The sequence below is a fragment of the Halichoerus grypus genome, chromosome 11, assembly GCF_964656455.1.
Source record: "Halichoerus grypus chromosome 11, mHalGry1.hap1.1, whole genome shotgun sequence".
NCBI classification, from domain to species: domain Eukaryota; kingdom Metazoa; phylum Chordata; class Mammalia; order Carnivora; family Phocidae; genus Halichoerus; species Halichoerus grypus.
In genome coordinates, this window is record NC_135722.1 from 17580167 (window position 1) to 17596764 (window position 16598).

The window sequence follows — 16598 nt, forward strand, 5'->3', positions numbered from 1 at the left end:
AGTAACATGCCTACCAACTAGAAACCAGAATAATGTTTATGTGTGGCTAATAAACATCACTCTCTTTACTTGATAGCCCCATACTACCGCACAATGCTTTACCACAACATTTAATTCATCCACTTACATGGTCACAGGGGATACGAAATGGAAATAATTTACCAGTGAAGATCTGTGTGTAGATGAACACTTTGTAAAAACCAATCTTCGGCCTAAGTTAGTTTGTGCAGTCCCAGGGCCTACCACACTGCTTGCATATGCTCAGTTGTTAAAAACCAAAATTATACACTTGGTTGGTCTTCAGCTCTTTCTACTTCCCAAAGACATAAGGAAACAGACCCCCTTCACCTGGAATACATATTTACATGGAAATAGGAGCTGGCTGAAGTGAACAAACTGATCATGTGCTTTTAAACAGAATGAACCAAAAAAGGATGACTATAGGAAGCTGCTTACCTTACAAACAGAAAGAACATTAATATTTATCAGTTTCTTGATGGTCTGCAAAAGAAAATATTGATAATTTTATATACATATCATCATGGAAGTAACCATATTAGATATATATGCAAGGGATCTAGCGAACCACTGAACGTTTCCCCAGATAGAGTAGAGAACTGGAAAATGACAGGAGTCAGGGTAGAGAGGCAAATTTTATTTTACTCTCTGTGTTATAGTACTTTTCTACCAAAGGCAGCAATTCATGCTAATATGTAAAATTCAAGGTAGATGTATTAAGGAAAATCTGGAAGCGAAGGACACTAAATCTAAAATAAATATGCTATTTTCTTTCTGCTAAAATCAAAAGGAGAAATTATTGAATCTGAGATTCTCAACAGTTTTTTAAAATCCACATATTCCTTCAATGATATGCTTTTCTAATTTTTATTAAAGAATTATGCATGCCTCAAGAATATAGCTTTCATTTTGGTGGGTTTACTTGAATCAACCATATTGCTATATATTAACATATTTATGATCTCTAAACTGAGGTTTAGAATCCTGATACTAAAAGCAAAGCTATTTTGATATAATAAAAATAGAACTAAGAGTAATACAATGAGTTATTATTGAACCTGGCACTATACTAATGAGGTTACAAATATTTTCTCATTCAGTCCTTCTAACATTCCTATGAAGTTGCCTACTTTATGGACATGGGAATGGACACTAAGGATGGTTGGGATCATGCCCAGGGTAACTCAGGGAACAAGCGGAAGAGCCAGAGTGTGAACCTCAGGCAGCTGGATGGACTCCAGGGCTCACGGTGTGAACCATTATGCGACACGGCCTTGCCAATACTTGCATGCATTATTTTTGTTACTGTACCATACAAAAAAAGACTTACGTTGTCCAAGTCAGGAACGTCCAAAAAGTATTCAGGATACTCATATGAGATTCCCACATTGTTCACTGAAATAAGACGAGATCGTTAGTTGGCTGACATACTTTATTTCACAGATTTATTGAAACAATGAGATTAATAGTATCGAGACTAAAATGATACATACAAAGACATGAAATCCTGTTTATGGCTGGAATGATCTTTCCCATACCTTTCCACCAAAACCTATCAGTATATGTCTAGTTCAAATGTCTTCTCCTTCATTAAGCCCTTCCTGTACCTACCAGCCAACCCCTGACAAAGGGACTTTGTATTCGCTTCAATTTCCATAGCCCCTTGGAGTGTGTGTACATTCTGCCTCTGTAATAGTTACCTGTAGATATTGCTTCTCTCCTCTCTAGACTTACATTTTCATAATGTAGTAGAAAGAGCGAAGAGTACTACAGTGGAGGCGACTAGAAACTGGAATTTTACTAGAAATGGAAAGCATGTGACTTGGAATAAGTCACATCTGAGATGCATCTCAGTTTCTTCATCTCTAACATGAGAGCTTGTTTAATCATTCAACAAATATTTGCCACACAGCTGTGTACAAGACATGCACCAGGAACTAGAAACACCAGGAAGAAAAAGGCAGTTTCTGGCATCATGGAAAATACGATGGTGTAGGAAGAGAAAGGCACTGAAGAAAAAGATTTAAACAATTATTTCATTACAAAATACAGAGTGCCACGGAAGCCTATTCCTGGAGTCTGACCTCATCCAGGAAGTGAGGGAAGGCTTCCTCATGGAGGCAAAGAGAGTGGGCCAGACTAAATATCTCCAGTGGTTCATCCTTACCAGATCATAAACCCTGAAACATCATGTTTTAATCTTTCTGTATCTTCCCTCCTCAGTCACCTCACCTAAGGTTGGAACAATTGAGAAGCCAAGAAAAAATTTATATACAATTAATTATATGATTAATACTCAGATACCCTATGGTTCTCCCTAGTTCCGGAAAGACAAACCCAAAATAAGGAACATTTGCAGGAACCAAGAAAATACATAAAATATGTTGGAATTTATTTTAATGGATCATCTCCTCTTTCTACATTTACTCACCATAACAATCCTATTAGGTAGTTCCTATTATAATCTCCCTTCTACATAGCAGGAAACCAAAGTTCACAGCAGTTAAATAACTTGTCAAAGGTCATAGAACAAAGTAAGGCTGGGACTTCCACTCTGGAAATATGACTTCAGAGGCTAGGCTCTTTACCACTACATTAAAGCTACCATATGCCTTCACCCAGTGCTCAGTTCAGGAAAACAAAAAAAATCAGTAATAATTGGATAATAAACAGAAATCTGGTAGCAACGTTTAATAAAACTGAAGTATTAGAAAGGTTTCAGTAGCAAAAAGATAATGAAATTATGATCAGTCTGCAAAACTTAGAAGGAGCTGTGCCCAATAAACCTGACAACAGTAACACTAACTTTTTCAATAGATTAAGAAAATTCGTAGTTTGAAATAACTCAATAAGCATTCTATATTTAGCAGTAAGCCAGTCACTTCAGGCTGAGTCTCAAGATTTTACTTGCACAACTTGGTCACGATGGACTGAACAACATCACTGAAACTTATCTAAAAATCTGAAAACAAAGGACAGTGGCAAAGCAAACTATACTTAATTACAATTCATGCTCCATTTGAACAGGAATTATATCTAAACATAATTGATAACTGCAGGTCCAAATCCATTTTTAATTTATTTAACAGGTTCTCTACCCAACAGAAGTTCTAGGTATGGATTCTATAAGAGACCTTTTAACAGTTAAGGCTAAATTAGTTAAATGTGAGGCATTATGTTGCCTTGACTTTGCTCTACCCATCAATAGAATTATAAAGGATGAATAACTCACAGTGTGACTAAGAGAAACAACTAAAGTATCCATTTAAATGCTACAAATAAACAAAGTATTTGTTACAAAGTCAGTTTAAAATAAAAGAATACTCAAGGAAAGGTTTTGCCAAATTGTAATATTCTTCAGGATTGAAGAAAAATTCCATCATCTATAGCCAACCCCATCTGCCTTCCCTCTCCTGGATCTAGAAAATTTTCTGTTTTCAGATTTCTTTCTAGCCAATGGAAATATTGATGCTCTATTTCGAATGAAGAAAACTGAATTGTATAACTATAAATCTTTTAAAATCCAATTTTTTTTAAAAAAAATCTGGGACCCCTATAAGCAGCACATTTGACTTTGTAATCTTAACATGCACTGCAAGTACAAAGTTGGGCTAAGGAAGCCCACAAAAAACAAAGCAAGCAGGGAAATGTCACTCTGATTAAGGCTGCACCAACAATAGACAATCTTCAGATCTGTTTCTAATTGAGCAAAGGAGAGCTATCAAAACTACCTACTTGTACAATTAAAATGTGAATAGCTATTTAACATAGTTCTAAAGGAAAACATGTTCAACACTGAGAACTTTAGCCCAAGTAACTCAATAGAATCACGTATAAGGGCTATGTTATTATAGCCAAAACTACACACAGAAAAAAAAAACATTAAAGCTGTAATAGATCTTTCAGAGCATTAAGCCCTTTTATGAGGAGGAAGTGCATGCCAAGGTCACATAGGCAATTTGTCCTATGCTAGGGCTTAGGAATCTTAAATCCCTTCCTGTTTTGTTAATTGTACTTTTTGCTTGTGAAATAAACACTACCCAGAATCTCTCCACCACTGGTCGGTCATCACTTCAGAGTGCAGAGAAAAACAACTGTTGCTCTCAAATAGCTATTTCCATAAACTGCACACTAGTGCAAATCTTTTGAAAAAGGCAATCCCATTGCAATTTTATTTTGAGACATGAGGTGGCAGCAGTAACCAAAGGCAGGCGGAAAGCTTTCAGGAATTGGAAAAGGAAGAAAACAGGCTTTGGGTAGGAGTGAAGGATGGAAATATTTCCATTAAAATGTAATCTCATTAAGAATGGGTGTGTGCAATGCCATCTTTATATATTACAGGATTCATTATAGAATTCACCAAACCAAATAATGTCACAAGTTGTTCCAACATTATTCAGATCATTGGAAATCCCTTCTAAATGGTAGCCATTTAAATTGGCATTAAATATCTGTTTAGTAGTGAGGGTTTTTTGTTGTTTTTTTTTTTAATTCTTCAAGTAAGACACCAGAGACAGATTTAAAATTTTTTATTCAGTGAGCCACAAAAACCTTTTACTCATGTGAAAGACACCGAGTCTTTCCGAAAACAAAGGATGTCCGTGTAATCTCAGAATTCCAACCAGGACTCCAACAATCACCACAGGATCATGAACAGATATAAAATCTTTTCCATCAGTTTCTCATTGGAGTTCTAAGATAAGAAGAGTTCGACAGAAGAGATGAAGCAAACAGAGAGCAGAGGTCACTGACAGACCAAGAACAAGGACAAGGTAAGTGGAAAAAGAAGGAGGTGGTGGGCAAAGGAACAATCCTCACAGAGCCGACCCTTGCTGGGAAGAACTGTCAAGTGCACTGAGCTCAGGAGCACCCCCCACGCGGAACTTTTGAAAACACGGATACTGATAAAGTATTGCATTCTAAAGACTCAAAGTCCAGAGTAATTCTGAAATGTCACATAAATATTCTGTATCATACTATTGCTAAAAATCATTTCCACATCTCCTACTTAAAAAGAACATACACAAGGTTTCTGTTTCTTCTAGATTCTCTTGCTGCTCTTTCTGACCTTACTGGACTTAGAACCCTTTACCAAAACTAGCTGCTTTTGAGATAATGATGTCATTAGAAAATCAGATATTTGGTGTCTGGGTTGGGCATGAGGGAGGGGCAAACAATAAATTACTAGAAAATAAAAATCCATTTGAACAAACACAATAAAAACCGATACAGGCAACAACCACACACAGAACACCTTCAACCTGCTTTTTCCAGATTAATCAGAGGCTTAAGAAATTAAGGTACATCACCTAATGGTTGGGCTTCCCAATATATGTCAAGTAATGCAAAGTATTCCCGATTTCCCACTCATCAAAGTACAAATGTTAAGGTAATTTCAGTCACATTTACAGTGATATACACTAACCCAGTTCAAGCCCTCAAATTAAAGACTAGAGAAATGGAAAACCTATTACAGTTCATTAGTAAATGGATTAGGAACAAAATGCTACCACTTCATTATATTTCAAAACAAACTGAATTTTTTAAATGTAGACTTCAGGAATAGTGTATATGCCAAAAGTAGGGGGAAACCTCTCCTGTCTTAAGCTTTTGAACTAATAGGGTCTGGATCTCAGAGTCCATCAGACACGGGTTTCGGTCCTGGCTCTCCTAGGACCAGCTCCTATAAGAGGCAAGTGATTTCACCGCAATGAGCCTCAGTTTTCTCAATGTCCTTATATATAAAATAGGGCTAATAATTTAAGAAAATGAGATGCTATATATCAAATCTTTAACCCAAGGCCCAGAACATATCAGTACGTTAATAAGTGGAGGAAGAAGAGTTGTTATTTTTGTTTGGTCACTTCTTCAACAGGTGGTTATTGACCCGCTCTGTAGCCAACACTGTTCTAGGTGCTGGGATGCAGCAGGACAGGCAAGGTCCCCACTTTCATCAGAGGTGAGCAGCGGCACAGTGCAGAGACAGAAAGACTGCTCTGGGCCTCAGTTAGCCAGAGTAGCTGCTTGTACTGATTAAGGGTAGACCAGTTGTTCCTCTCTCCTCTCTTTCAAGTAGATCCAGCCTGACAGTCTACACAGAGTTTGCAAAGTGAGGCAAAGAAAATTCCTTCTTTGCCTTACTTAACATATTGCTGTAGCTAGCACATGTTCATATTCTGACAGATGATATTTGGAACACCATGTAAAACGTTTTGCAAACTTTACAGTTTTCATACACTTGTGAGTAGCAATTTCTAAATAAAAGAGAGTTTACAAGGCTTTACATTTGCAGCGCCTTTAATCAGAAATTGAAAAGTTAAGACTGAGTCAGAAGCAACACAACAGAACATTTCATTTCCACTGTTTAATTATAAATTGCTATGTGATCCTCATTACAAAACTAGGTAAGATCTGCCATCCATAAATGTGGAAGAAAGGAGGAAAGAAGGATGATACGAGGTTGGTAGTTAAGTCTTAGCGAATGGGAGGAACATTCGTCAATTTCTTGAACTACTGTTCTATTTACATTTCTGAGATCACAGCTAATTACCCAGTTTTAAGTTAAAGGTTCTGCTTTAATTAATACCATTAGTGGTTTTCGAGTGAAAGGAGATACATTTGAATTCTAAGTCTTATTCTCACTTTAGAAATCCAATTTCATCCAACACATCTAATGGACTAGAAGGCACTATGCTTAGTCTGACAATGGTCCTTATGAGTCTCCTAGTCGTAAAAAGAAAAAAAAAATCCATGTACCTATTCCACTTGCCATGATTGGTGACACTAGGCTTCAGTCTCATTCAACACGAAGGAGGGCACAGACGCCAGAGATCCAAAGATCTACTTGAACCTCCACTTGGATTTCTCACAGCTCTCTCAAGTTTAACATATCCCAAAGTGAAATCATCATTTTCTTTACAGAATTTGCTCCTGATCCAGAGTTTCTTGTCTTTGGCAAACAGCACACAGTTGTTCAAGTCAGAACCTCCAAGTTTCTAATTACTACTTGTATAATCCTGGACAATGTATTCAACCTCCTTAAGTCTGTTTCTTGTCCATAAAATGGACACAAAAATAGGAATGCCTACCTTACGGTATTGTTGAGGATTGCATGAGATTCGTTAGCACGGAGGCTGACATATAAAAGCACTTAAGGATGTTGACAATAATTATCAGAAAAACCAAGTAATGGCTACTGTTATTGATCACTCCTTCTATCAGACAAAACCTTTGATGAGGACCCTCCCTCAATAGATGTTGGTCCGGTTTCTATTTCCTAAACATCTCTGCAGTCAATCTACTTCTAACCATTCCCACTGCCCATATCCTAAAGTCACCACCATCATCTTATGTTTCATTGCTAAGAGAAGCTCACTGGTCTCCTTTTATTAATTCTTGCCCTCTTACACTCGGAAGTCAGAATAATCTCTCCAAAATTTTAGTTATGATGTCGATTTCCTGCCTACACTCTACAATGTCTACACTGTCCTTCCATTAAGCCTACACCTATTAACCTGATTTTCTAAGGTTTTCGTGATCTGGCCCTGCTCAGTCTCCTGACTCTGGCCACTGTCCCCTTTGCAGTGCGTGCTCTAGATCTACAGGTCTTCCTTCAGCTCCTCCAAGCTGCCAAGCACATTCGCCTCTGGGCTTTTCTTCTCCCTGGGATCCCTTCCCGTATCTCTTCTCCCAGGGCTGATCAGCCTTTAGGTCTCAACTTAAATGTTACTTTCTCAGAAACCATCTCTGACACTCTCCACTTCCTCAGTAACACAGCCATTCAGTATGTGCAACACATTCCCAAATACTTCTTCAAGAGCTGTCCTCCATGAAAGCAGAAACAGTATCAGCTTTATTTACTGCGGTATCTCTGGAATTTTACTTGTTGAATGAACTGGTACATGAATCAATCAACAAATAGGAAAGGAAAGGTACCCTATAATGAAGTATTTGTCTTGGATTCCTGGGGTAGAGGTTCTAAACCCTTGCAATTTCCAGGATGACAAGAGTTTCTTTGTTATTCATGGTGGGCCTCTGGATCACACCTGAGTTTATGCTAACAAGATGAATCAGGATGGGGCTTGGTCACCCAAAAGACCAACTGTGTGACTAGAAGGTTAAGACTTTGAGCCAGCCCAACCTGAGAAAAGGGAGGGGGACTGGAAACTAAGTTCAATCACAGAGCCAGTGATTCAATTAATCATGCCTACATAATGAAACCCCAATAAAAACTCTGGACACCGAGCTTCTTGGTTGGTGAACATCAATGTGCAGGGAGGGTGATGCATCCTAACTCCACACTGAAGCACTGAGTTCAGAACCCTCTTAGAACTTGTCCTATGTGTCTCTTTATTTGGCTAGTGTTAATTCCTACCCCTCATAATATTAAACTATAATTGTGAGTATAGTGCTTTCCTAAGTTCTATAAGATGTTCTAGCAAATTATCAAACCTGAGGGGGTCACGGGAACCCCCAAATTTGTAGCCAGCTGATCAGAAGTGCAGGTGGCCTGGAGACTGCTGAACTTGCAGTAAGTGTCTGAAGTAGGGGTGCTCTTGTTGGGGACTGTGCCCTTGAACTTGTGGAGTCCATACTAACTCTGGGTGGTAGGGACAAAATTTGATTGCATTACAAAAGGGATGTTTTGGAAGTGACTGAAACCCCTAGAAGGAAAAAAAATCATATCGTGGTATAACACGGAAGCTCCAGCCTCTCTGCAAGCTATCATCTCATCATGCTCCTGTAAGCCTTTCCTGTAGACTCAGCTAACAGCTTCTGCCCTTTCTTGAGCCTGGGCCATTTTATACCTGAGCTATAGGGTGGGGTAGCAGGGGGAGAGATGGGTAGTTATTTCCAAACACATGAAACTTATCTTTGGTGCTCTCTCAACTAACTTTATTTTGTCTTTCTATTCTTTCTCCCTTTCTCTGCACCCCATTGATCACCAGCCTACCACTATAGTTTCCTCTTCAAGTCTCTCCTTTTCCATTTCAAAATTATTTTTCCATGGCTTTCACTAACTACAATAGCCATTTCCTCCATGTGACTGATTCAGCAAGAAGTAAACCAGTAATAAACTGAATGTATTAATCCCAATGAGATGTAAATGAAGATATCACTGGCCCTTTCTGAGACATTTTATCATTTTTTAAAAAGATTTTTTATCCATTCATTGGAGAGAGAGAAAAAGAGAGAGCAAGTGAGAGCACGAGCAGGGGGGAGGATCAGAGGGAGAGGGAGAAGCAGACTCCCCGCTGAGCAAGGTGCCAATGCAGGGCTCAATCCCAGGACCCCAGGATCATGACCTGAGCTGAAGGTAGACACTTAACCGACTGAAACACCCAGGAGCCCCCTTCAGAGACATTTAAAAAGTGAACTTAAAGCTAAGTGGTTTGTTTGTGTTTTTTTTTTTTTGAGAGAGAGAGAAAGCATGTGTGCGAGAGCCAGGAGTGGGGCAGAGCAAAAGGGAGAGAGAGAATCTTCGGCAGGCTCTGGGGCTTGATCTCACAACCCTGAGCATCATGACCTGAGCCGAAATCAAGAGTCAGAGGCTCAATGGACTGAGCCACCCAGGCGCCCCTTCAAGCTAATTTCTAATTAGTAAAGTTCCTGAGGAGAGCAAGAAGCTAATAAGTAGCTTTATAAATTTCTAAGCCCTCTGAAGAAGCAAGACTCTTCTACTTGTAACTTCCTTAATCAGCTGGGACTGGGAAGCTGCACAACTCCTAACAAGTTCCTTCCTTCCTGGAGATCCCAGAAGAGTTTTCCTCAACCCAGTTCCTTCAGCCCTTTGGCTCTCTCTCCTCAGCCTACACCTATACCTCTTCCTTTGATACGCTGGGGACTGAACTATAAGGAAGCCATCTCTGGATTCCAACCCAAATAACCTAGAAGTTTGCCATTTGGAAGCTAACTGGCCCTTTCCCCCAGTAGCTAATAATACTCTTGGGTCTTCTGTTAAGAAGCTTTAAGGACTTACGTATAAATAGAAATAGAGTAGACTGATCTTAACTATTCATCTCTGCTCAAACCATATTTTAGGATATATATTCTCAACATTCGACTATTCTCTATCCTAGAACATTCTGGAAAATATAGGTTTTAGGGGAGAAAAATGGAACACATATGCCTCCCAAGTATTTCCTATATTCCATAAGGTTGCATGGGCAAGGGTAACAAAAAAATATTTTTTGCATTTAGCCAAGCAGAAAGGAAGGACACTAATAAAAAAATAATCTATCAAATATATAAGTGGAGCAAGTATTCACTTACAAAGGGCATGGGAAGAAAGAGAATAGTAAGTTCTAGTCCAGCTTTTGCAATAAATCATTTTTTACCATTAACTGACTTGTATTATCTATACTATGTTAGATCTATACTATTTTATTATCTATACTATTGTTATTATCTATACTATGTCTAAACTATTGTTAATACTATACCATTAAAATACCTCTTGGGGTGCCTGGGTGGCTCAGTCAGTTAAATGTCTGCCTTTGGCTCAGGTCAGGATCCGGAGTCCTTGGGATGGAGCCCCATGTCTCAGCAGGGAGCTGGCTTGTCCCTCTCCCTCTGCCCTTCCCCCCACCGCCCCCGCCCCCACCTCATTCTCTACCTATCTCTCTCTCTCAAATAAATAAATAAAATCTTTTAAAAATGATGCCTCGTAATAAAATTATGGCACTGCGTACAGACAGAAAAAAGTCAATAGGTAACAGTCCTGAATACACTAAGCCAGCAAGCACAGCATCACATCAGCCTGTACCAACTGATTCTCTTGATTCTGCAACTTACACAAAGCACGACAGTATGTGTGGAAAAGACCTTGACAGCATTTGGCATGGGGAAATTCTTGGTCTAGGATGCATTAAGAGCTTGAATAAAGCAATGATTGATTTTTTTTTTTTAATGAATCACAAACTAAATATTTTTTTCCAAGAGGACCTTTTTATTTTTCTTCTAGAATAAAGAATGTCACTTTTTACAGGTTAAAAAAGTCATAGTAGGGGAATTTGAAAAAGTATTATTTGTGGCATACTTCAAATCCAAGGCTACTCTTTTGGCCTTGCTAAACTCTGCCTCCTGCAATGTATTGTGCAAAGTCCTCCAAACCCATTTGGAGCACGCATGAGAATCTCTCCTGAGGAATCAAGTAAGTAAGCATTATAGCAATCGCATTTTGTTAACTGATTGTTTGCTTATTCAAAGCAGTATTGATGTCATTTTCTCTAAATAGTTCAAGTTTTTTAAGCTTTCTCAAATCTGTGTTTCTTGGCATTTGCCTGAAAGAAGACAGCAGATGCTTACTTATTTTACATAACAAGAGTTAAGAATCCAACTTCTCCACCTTAAGCATTTATAGTCTTATCAAGTTACGGTGACCTTTCTGTATAAATTCAGACAATTCATGGCCATTTTCTCCCCACTTATCTTACTGAAAACTTGATGTTTCTTTCATGACAAAGGGCTTTAGCATTTTCCTATGTAATTCTTACAATACTAATTTTCTTTATTAAGCATTGACTATATACTTTAGTGGTTAATGCTATTCAAACAGACAGAGTACAGGTTGGTGATTTATTTTTCATGTCATCATTACCAGTTTCATTAATACTCAGTAGAAAAAAATCCTTCTTATGCCTTCATATGGATTGCAAGGTCTTACTAGAAACCGACCTACATGCTTATTATTTTAGGAAATGTTAGAAAGGTGAGACTGACGTTACGCAGAGGAGGAAGGAGAATTTCCCCCTTATGAGAAGGAGATGGAGTTACGTGGGATCTGGCTGGGGAGGAGAGGGAAAGTGAAGGAGCTACATACCCAGGGAATTATAAGAAAAAGACATCAGACCTACCCCCCCCCCCAGACAAGTTCTATAGTGTTATGTCCACCCTAGAGAAGGAACTGTAAGATGAGAGTTGAAATATGACCTGGTGATAACATTTAGCTCATAAAGGTGTTTATATTTACATTTAAGGTGTTTTTAATAGTTCCCTCAAAAACCTTGACAAATTAAAATTACAATGCGGGGCGCCTGGGTGGCTCAGTCGTTAAGCGTCTGCCTTCGGCTCAGGTCATGGTCCCAGGGTCCTGGGATCGAGCCCCACATCGGGCTCCCTGCTCAGCGGGAAGCCTGCTTCTCTCTCTCCCACTCCCCCTGATTGTGTTCCCTCTCTCGCTGTGTCTCTGTCAAATAAATAAATAAAATCTTTAAAAAAAATAAATAAATAAAATTACAATGCAATATATCTGTTAGTAACTATCAATAATTACATACACCTTATGTGTAAGGAGACAGTTGTGGTAGAGTAGGAAGAAAACTAAGCATATAACCAAAGAATAAGATAATGTATATGAAAATGGTGTTACAGACTTAAAAGGATCATGTAAACATTAGCTACAATTATTTTTATTATTGATTTGTCACCAAATAAAAGTTTAAAACAAAGTTGTGTGTGTGTGTGTGTGAATCAGTATTCAATCAGAACAGTTTGATTACAGTAAAGCTTCAAAGCGGGGTCTCTCAACCTCAGCACTATTGAGATTTCAGGCTAAGTCTTTCCTGTGGGGGTCTGTCTTGTACATTGTAGGATGTTTAGCAGCATCCCTGATCTTCACCCACTCAGGGCCAATAGAACTTCTCCTACCTCCTCCCTCAATTAGTGACAACTAGAAATGTCTCTGGACATTACCAGACAATGCAAAACTGCTCCTGGCTGAAAACCATGTTAAAGCATAAGAAAAATGTAGAAATTATGGCCCTCTCACACAAATTGAGGATGAGAAGACAGCCAACGTGAGCTAGAGCGAAGATGTCCCTCACCAGGCACATGTGGCTATTGAACACTTAAAATGTGGCTAATCTGAATTGAGATATGCTATACGCATACCATACGTGCTAGATTAGAAGACTTAGTATGAGAAAAAGAATGCAAAATATTTTAATAAATTTTTATTTGCTTCTCCTTCTGGGACCTCTATAATGCAAATTAAAAAAATAAAATAATTTTTTATATGGATTACATGCTAAAGTGATATTTTGGACACAGTGGGTTAAAATAAAATACATTGTTAAAATTAACTTTATCTGTTTATTATTTACCTTTGAAAAACGTGGCTACTAGAGAAGTTAAAATTACACACATGGCTCATGTTATATTTCTATATTTCTATCAGACAGTGCTGAACTTGTATAAAAAACTATCCCTCCTTCATGCTATATATTCCAGGCAGCCTTTGATGACAAGGGAGGGAACTAAAAGAGCTCTGTCCTCAGTTTTCTCTTTACATTCTCCATATTCTCCTTGGATGATCTCCAGTCTCAATGCTTCGATGAGATTACTACTTATAGATAACTCATCTCCAAACTCTATCTTCTGTTAAGAGCTCTACTAAAACCTAGATCCAGGGCAATGGCTGGCTCAATTGGTAGAGCATGTGACTCTTGGCCTTAGGAACACGAGTTCGAGCCCCACACTGGGTGTAGAGATAACTAAAAGTAATAATAAACTTAAAAAAAAAAAAGACAGAGATCCTTATGTTTAAAAAAATAATACATAAATAAAACCTAGATCATATACCCAACTATCAACTTAACAACCCCATTTGGACTTTCTGGAGGAACTCCAAACTTAAATGATCCTCATTCCAAAAAAGATTCCTCCAGGAGCCCCCATTTTAGTAAATGGCCCCATTGACTAGGTTCTCAAGCCAGAAACCTCAAAGTCGTCCATTACTTCTCTCTTCTCCTTCATCCCACCTGCAATCTCTTGCAAAGTTCTACTTCATTTACTTTCTAAACATTTCTGGAATCCTCCTTTCTCCTACCCCACTGGCTGGACCAAGTCACCATCACTTCCCCTATATCAATTTCCTCTTGCCTTTATACTCTTATTACACCCTGCCCTGTCCTGCCCTTCTCAAAAGTGCTGTCTTTCCCATTAGACATTATAGTACATGAGGTCAGGCACTTTCTTGTTCATTGCTATGTCTCTAGTTCTTTGACAAATGATTGAATGAGTGAGTGAGTAAAGAGGGTACAAACTGCTAACTCACAGGTTGCAATTTACTAAGGAGCTGGACTACAAAAACAATGGTTCCATTAGCATATGAGGCCTGGAAAATATCAGTCTTCATGTCTAAATGCAGCACTAATGTGTTGATACACGTCCTAGGATTCTAGAAGTGGGGAAAAAGTGCTTGGGAATCATGTGCCCTGTACTCCCATCCTTAACAGATCTCTCTATTGTGCCTAAACTCACACAGTAAACTTTCTATACGCTGAGTCGGGAAAGAACAGCTGAAGAGTGCCTTTTACAATCCTCCAGCCCTGTGGGAAAATGATGCCTGACATTTTCCATCTTCAGTGTCATAGTCCCAGAGTATTCACAGTTTCAAAGTTACCCAGTGACAAGAAGCTAAAAGTTATGCAAAGCTTAAAACAATCATGAACCTTTCTGAAAGAAATTATTCTCCAAGATTACAAGTTCAAGGTAAGTCTCTTCTCATTGGGGATCCTCAATCTATCTCCATGCCTAAGCCAGCCTTCGTCCCCCAGTCCACGCATGACTAGTCTGAAAGGGGTGAGGACAGGCTATGGCAGTATCTATCCTAACTAGTAAGTTATAGCTGCTACTGATTAGGAAGTTTTAAAAAGTCTAGAACTTTATAGATGTTAGTGGTGTTTTGGGTAGTCCAGAATTAGGCTAAGGAAGAGGAACCTGTAAAAGAGTCCAGGCAATATATGTATTTAGAGAAGAACATGTAGACACAGAGGCAAAAATCAGACCCGTGTCTCCATTCACTTTTTGCCATAGGCTCTCCCAGCAGCTGGAGAGTAGTGGTGGGGGTAGGAAGGGCGTGGTGCTATGTGAAATGGACCAGGCAGGAGCTGAAGTGGATACAATGTCAAAGCCAGAGGGAACTGCAGGTCCAAGGGCACTAGGTAGGCTATGTGTGTTTAACTCTTTTCTTTTATTGCCTTATGCAGAAATTATATAAAAGACCATTCTTTCATAGTATAAGGAAGGGAGGTGGGGGTCTTGACTAAAGAATGTTAGGAAACTTTTTTTAAAGCATTTTCTTTTTTTTTTCTCCTTTGATAACCCCCAAAAGAAAACGACAGCAAATTACCAGGTTAACACCAATTGAGTCAGTGGGATAAAGAGATTTAGTAAAGAAGCAACTTTTTTCTGAACTAGATGCTCTGTTTCTTTCTGGAAAGGACTCAAAAAATGGTGGGTACCTTTCCAAAGCCCACTTTGCCCCTTAAAATCTGGTGAATTTTTTCCATAATAATTTCCAACACCTGCCCTATCTCAGCAAAAGCACTGGTTTTTGGTAACGAGAGCAAGGTAGCTGAGGTATAACAAAAGGGAGTAGGAGACTCAGGAAAAACAAACAGAATCCCAGTTGTATTGCTTGGTCTTCATGTGACCTTAGGCAAGTCTCTCAGCCATGTGTTCCCAGCTGGGGTGATCTCACTCCCAACAGGACAAAAACTGGTTCAGGGGTGGGCAGTGTGAGATCTTATGCTTTGTCTGTTGAAGCACAGAGATACATATAGTGCGTAAATAAGACATACAGTGTACCTGTGGTGTTAAAATTTCATGAGAGGGAGGATTAGGGGAAAATAATGTCTAAAAAGCCTCCTTGGGTAAGAGGGTAGTAACAAACAGGCTGAGAAACACTTCCCTTAGCCTTCATTTCCTCAACTGTCAAAAAGGGTCAGCATCACCCACCTTAAAGAATTATTATGCTATAACCTTATCTAAATACACACAAAAGAGGGGCACCCAGGTGGCTCAATCAGTTAAGCAGCTGGCTCTTGATGTCAGCTCAGGTCATGATCTCAGGGTCCCAGGATGGAGCCCTGCATCGTGCTCTGAGCTCTGTGGGGAATCTGTTTGAGATTCCCTCCCTCTCCCTCTGCCCCTCTCCCGGCTCACGTGGGCACATGCACACGCATACTCTCCCTCTCTCTGTCTCTCAGATAAATAAATCTAAAAAAATCTTAAAAAATACATACATACAAAAAAGAATGAGAGGCAGAAAATAAAGCAGGCAGAGAAAATAACCCCAAAATTGTAAAAACAGTCATTAAAATATAACTAAAAACAAAGATCCAAATGTATATAATGTCATCTAACAATCAATTGTATTAAAAAGACAATTTTCTTCTCACTACTCACTTTATTGACCGAATACCTAAGATCCAAAAAGAAAACGTATAGTCATAGTAAAAGTCAAATAAAAAGTGCAAGACGAATCTATAAATGTGGCAAAGATACGAACCTAAAACACCAATTTTAAGACCTGCCAAGCTTGTTTTAATTTTATCATAAATATCTTCTGATGCAAAGTCAACAGCAATGGTCCTTGTTTCCACTTTGAATTTTTCTCCTAGGAAAAAAACACAAATAGAGAGAAGGAAAATCATAACACGGCAATTAAGATTAAAGCATTTGATGATATTACCTTTTCAAACTCTTCCCCCCGCCCCAATCTGATATGAAATTTAGACCAGAATCATGTTAGCAATCATGAGACCATCTAAGAGATGATACAGAGTCAACACAAT

General features: G+C 38.7%; 1 protein-coding gene across 2 annotated transcripts in view; it reads right to left on the minus strand.

Moving 5' to 3' along the window:
* Positions 1–16598, minus strand: part of HSD17B12 (hydroxysteroid 17-beta dehydrogenase 12) — a 156225-nt gene that overhangs the window by 40206 nt on the left and 99421 nt on the right. For both annotated transcript variants that reach the window (XM_078058141.1, XM_036097692.2), the window contains exons 4-6: positions 16313–16420; positions 1349–1413; positions 457–501 (exon numbers count right to left, since the gene is read on the minus strand). In XM_078058141.1, coding sequence (XP_077914267.1) covers positions 457–501; positions 1349–1413; positions 16313–16420 — 218 coding nt within the window. The remainder of the gene's footprint in view (positions 1–456; positions 502–1348; positions 1414–16312; positions 16421–16598) is intronic.